The 5,260-nt window shown below is 47.9% G+C and overlaps 1 protein-coding gene across 1 annotated transcript; it reads right to left on the bottom strand.

Moving 5' to 3' along the window:
* Positions 1-252: 252 nt before the first annotated feature.
* angel2 (angel homolog 2) lies at positions 253-4,959 on the bottom strand. Its single transcript, XM_084030533.1, has 9 exons — positions 4,798-4,959; positions 3,163-3,941; positions 2,763-2,983; positions 2,621-2,690; positions 2,120-2,550; positions 1,784-1,910; positions 1,483-1,552; positions 1,267-1,397; positions 253-1,155 (listed from the first exon to the last, which is right to left on the bottom strand). Exons 1-9 carry the CDS (start codon positions 4,842-4,844, stop codon positions 989-991), a joined length of 2,043 nt encoding a protein of 680 aa, XP_083886659.1. The 5' UTR covers positions 4,845-4,959; the 3' UTR covers positions 253-988.
* Positions 4,960-5,260: the final 301 nt, after the last annotated feature.

Consider the following 5,260-nt stretch of genomic DNA (forward strand, 5'->3'; position numbering starts at 1 on the left):
TGCTCAGAATACCAAGAGGTCCTGACTACGACCATCTGTCTCCATCACACACACACACACACACTCACACTCACACACACACTCACACGACTCGAGGACAAACAGCTGCAGAACAACATGTGGGAACAACAACAACACATCTGCTGGCTTCAATGGATGTTCCTCTGATGATGAAGAACGGTCATCGTTCAGTACACACACGTACACACACACACACACACACACACACATTAATGACAAACATTTCAACAAACAGCAGCTGTTTTTATTTACGTCTCTTTTCAAAAAGTGTTACAAAAATACATCCACTCATTATTTGTTGTATCTGAAATTAAAACACAATGTAAACAAACATTCGAAAAGTTTCATCCCAACATTTTGTTTCCTTCCTTGTGACTGTTTCAGTGTGTGTGTGTGTGTGTGTGTCTTAAATTAGATACGATAAAAGGCTAAAAGGAAAACGGCTTGCAGAGGAATGTAATCTGATTACTTTCTTCCTGCAGCTGCTTGTGTGTGTGCAGCTTTAAACGACGAGCCGAACTCACAAACACAGCTGTGTGTCGCTGTTAAACAGTGACGGCCGGTCAGTGATTTGTGGTGATGTTAGTTATGGAGTGGTTTCTCTCGTCAGCAGCACTTTAACTTCAAGTGTTTAAAAAAACACATTTAAAACGTCGTGTTGTTAAAGCAGGAAAAACCCCTGTGACCTTCTCTACAGCAGAAACGAAATAAGACATCAGATTAAAAGTCAGCCGTGAGGTAACCGGGGGGTCCTGGTGGTCTTCGTCATCCTTCGTCGCCTGAAAACCATGAAGCTTTTTCAGAAAACTCTTACATTTCTGAATGAAAGTATTTGTTCTCTCCTGCTTTTATTATAAGTTACTGCATCACTGAATTATTTAAGTGTAATCAGGACCATGGTTTGTGTTATGCTATCATGGTTGTTCGACGGTTGCCTAGCAACAACCCCCCCTCCCCTCCCCTCCTGTCAGCAGCGCTGGAAGCGGAAGCGAGCAAGGAGAGGGAGGTGATCAGACGAGTGATGCTCATTGGGCAGCCTGTTGACTTCTACCAGCTCCGACTCGCCGACCAATGACAGCCTGCCCAGCAGCTGGAGGCCCCGCCCACCAGGAGGCGCCGGAGGAGCGGTGACTTCTGTCAAAGAAAAGAAAAGATACAGAAGAGGATTGTGATATGGTACAACCACAGTACGAGTTGATTGGTGGATGCTGATGATGAGGGGTGACGAGGGGTTGATTCCCGTACCGGGGGTGTAGAGGATGTAGTCCACGGTGGTGGCGGTGCAGGAGTGACAGGTGGTGACCTCAGGTCTGCCGTCGGGCTGCAGGCAGTGCTGGTAGGACGACCGCAGCTTCAGGCCGTGTTCGATCCTCGCTCTGAAACACACACACGTTTTTTCCCTACAGAGGCCTGTTTGGCTGTTTTTCTGAAGAAAGACGTGGTAAAAGGTGGAGGCGTTACCGCTTAGAAGCAGCAGCAGCAGCTTTGGTGGCGAGATCTTCCACCGTCAGATTAGAGATGGCTCCTTCTACTGCAGACGGAGAGAACACGTCAGTCGGGAAGGCTAGGCTAGCTGTCCCCCCCGTTTCCAGTCTTTGTGCTAAGCTAAGCTAACCCCCTGCATTTCATACGTGAAAGGATTCATGAGAGAAAAGCTAACGTGCTTCTCATGTTCTAGCAAAGGATTATTAAGTTGGACTGAAGCAGCCGAGTCTCCTAAAAACCTGGACTGGATCGTGGATCAGGATCGTGTTGATTGCACCTGTCGGGCTCTTGGAGGACTTGGGTTTCTTCTCGTACTGACACCGATTGTTGATTCCCAGACTGTGAGACCAGAGAGGAGACGTGAGACGACGCTGAGCTCCGGGACTCTTCTCCTGACCAGAGACCTACACACACACACACACACACACACACACACACACACACACACACACACACACATGAATACAACCTATATTAAGCAAATATATATATATATATATATATATATAAATCTTCCTGTTTGTGGGTCTCTGTAGGCCTTGGGGGTCCCTCCACCAGGTCTCTAGAGGCCTTGGGGGTCCTTGAAGACCTCTGTTCTAACGTGTGGACTCACCATGCTGCTCTGCAGGCCTTTGTACTTCAGGCAGCCGGTGGTCAGGAAGCTGTACAGCGGACTCTGGGGGGTGGAGTTAAAGTCCCCGCACAGCACCACCGGATTGGCCGACCCGTCCGGGAGGCGGGACAGCCGGCCGATCTCGGCCAACAGGATGGCCAGCTGGGTCAGTTTGATGTCGCCGCGGCGAGGGTTGTAGAGCAGGTGAGTGTTCGCCACGCAGATGAAGGCGGAGGGATCCGACTGGCCGACGGCGTCGCCGGGCTGCAGCAGCACGACCAATCCCACGTTGTCCCGGTCCAGGAGGGCGTCGCCGGGGCGGAAGAACTCCACCGGATTGGAGGAGAGGAGCGACAGGCGGGAGGTTTTAAAGATGACGGCACAGCCGTCGGGTTTCCTTCCTGTTCGCTTCTTGTACACACACTGGTAACCTGGCAACGAACACACACACAAGTTATAATAAAAACATGAAATATATAATAAACACACGCACACACCTACCTAGGGCCTGAAGAGCAGGTCGGATCTGGTCCTCATAGTGGTCCTCCTGCACCTCTTGAAGACACATGATCTAGAAAAATAGATTTCCCATCAGATCTCAGCTCTCGATCATCAACGCCCACGTTTCCGTTCAGACACTCACATCGGCGTCGTAACTCTGGATCTCCGCCAGCAGGGTGGGCAGCCGGCGGGCCCAGGGCAGCACCCCGGGGTGACAGTGCTGGTACAGGTAGGCGTTGTCCTGCAGCAGCTCCTGGGACAGGATGTTGTAGGACATCACCGAGAAGTCAAACGCTGCACCGCACCCTGGTGGCTGGGTGTCGTTACTGCAGGGAGGCGAGGCTTCCCAGCGTCTCTGAAGGGCTGAGGAGGAAGAAGAGAGAAGCCGTGATCTTCATGTTTGTCTTCTAATAGAGCAGCAATATAAATATATGTTCATGTGCTGTCAAACGATCACAAGGCAAAGATGCAAATAAAGACATAAACGCGTTTGTTAAATGATTTCTGATGGAACGCCACGTTTAAATGAAGCGTGAACGGACCTTTCGACGGTTTCCCGTCTTGCTGCAGTTCGACAGGTGGGCAGGGTCCTGGGGGAGGAGCCTGTCTGTGGGCTCCGGCTACCTGCCACGGGTTTGAGGAAGGAGGCCCCGCCCCCTTCGGTCCTTTATTCCCGCCCTGCTTCGCTTTGAACCTTTTGGACCCCCTGTTCTGGGTTTGAGTCCTGGTGCTTGCAGGCTGCGAGTCTTTCTCCCTCCCGTGGTTGGAGGCTTCCTGTCGCCCGGCGCCGTCTGTTTGCTGTCCGGCTCTTTTCGCCGCTTTAGTCCTTTCCACATCTCCACCTCTGTTCCCGGCTCCATCCCTCCCTCGGCCTCTACCTCTGGCTTTGGACCGGTGTTTGGGTCGCGGCCGGCTGTCAGCTCCATCCTTGGCCTTGGACCCGGACGCCCCCCCTCCTCTTTGCTCCAGATCCTCAGCGCTCCTCCTCCGTTTGTAAGGAGGCTCTCTGTCGGGCTGCTCCATCATGAGGCCGGCGGAGGTGGAGAACGGAAGCCGACCGCAGACAAAGTTACCTGGGGCGATGCCCCGGGGGTGTGACCCCCTACCGAGGAAGACCTGGTGGGCTGCCGGGTGGGGGAGTCGAGGAGGGCGGGAGGGAAATCCCCGCGTCGGCCACCATGGAGGAGGAGCGGGGGTTGAATGGGGGAGGTGGGAATAGGAGGCGCTGCTGCTCCTGAAGGCCGGCCTGCAGAGAGCAGGACGGACGCGTGGGAGGAAGGAGGAACCGACGGAGGTCAGCTGACGGAGGAACATGGGGCGGCTGCAGGGAGGAGACGGAGATATTACCAGGGTTCAAGCACTTCAAGGTGCTTTTCCATGCTTTTCCAGCCCCTTCCAGCTGTGGTAAACTCCATATTTGTATCAATCCAATGGTCAGTATTCAGTCTACTTATTCTGTCACTTGTTCATCACATTAAATGAGATGTTATTGTCCTCTAAACAACCAACATGATGTTTGGAGACAGCTTTTTACAGAAGGACCACAAATGAAAGGAAAACTAATTCCACTAACAGATCCACAGAAATATAATCACCAACTATTTTCATCATCTGTTCATCATCAAAAGGCATTTTTCATAAAGAAATGTCAGAAAATGCTGTTTTCAGTCCCTCAAATATGGAGATCTTCTTTCCTCTGTTCTATCATAGATGTCATCACATACAACACACATTTCAAGACCTTTAGTCTAAATCCAAGCACTTTAAAACCTTAACCTGAACGAGTCAATATTTATATTTTTATTTTTAGATTTCTTTTTTGGCCTTTAATCCGATGTAATGTTCACCAAGTTATGTTTTGTAATCCAACAGAAAATAAATAAGCAACTGATTTTTTAAATTAATTGATGTAATATTAACTGTGAACCATAAATCTAGACTTAAATTAATGAAAAAAGTTCAGCAGAATGAGTAATAATGTAAATAATCAGAGGGTTGAATGAAGGCAAAGTAAACGTTTACAATCTAGTAAAAATCACACGTTTATATATATTTTTTGTTGCCAAAAGTAGCTGCTTTAAAAGCGCCATTAAACAACGTTAGCTGTTTTTAGCCGCGTTGAACCCAAACATCGTGATTATCGATTAAACCCGACTAGTTAGCTCACGTTCACGTACCAATCTCCGCGGCCGGAGCCGACATCGTTTACGACCCTCGGATACATCGATGTAAATGATTACCAGCGAACATTCTCGCCGTTTTAACGTCCGTGTTGTTGTTTTTAACTCAAAACAAGGAGCAGATTCTGAGTCGCTGCAATATGACGTCACAAACCGCGCCGCAGGAAGATGTGTTGCCTTCGAGTGCACCGGTTAAGCTCGTGTTTCCCAGTTTCCTTTAATATATATATATATATAAATATATAAATATAAATATAAATATATATATATATATATATATATATATATATATATATATATATATATAAATATAAATATAAATATAAATATAAATATATATATATAATATAAATATATAAATATATATATGAAAATTATTAAGCAAAAGCATGAACAAATACAATGAAAATATTGGTTGATTTTACACCGGAATAATCGTTAGTAGCAACAGCAAAATACT

This window comes from Eutrigla gurnardus, assembly GCF_963514095.1.
Source record: "Eutrigla gurnardus genome assembly, chromosome: 16".
NCBI lineage: Eukaryota > Metazoa > Chordata > Actinopteri > Perciformes > Triglidae > Eutrigla > Eutrigla gurnardus.

Excerpts from the sequence above, each read along its gene's own strand:
- angel2 (XM_084030533.1), bottom strand. The coding sequence starts at position 4,844 with ATGTATCCGAGGGTCGTAAACGATGTCGGCTCCGGCCGCGGAGATTG. Across the intron at positions 3,942-4,797 it reads GGCTCCGGCCGCGGAGATTG|CCGCCCCATGTTCCTCCGTC; the intron begins GTACGTGAACGT and ends TCCTCCCTGCAG. Across the intron at positions 2,984-3,162 it reads AGACGGGAAACCGTCGAAAG|CCCTTCAGAGACGCTGGGAA; the intron begins GTCCGTTCACGC and ends CTTCCTCCTCAG.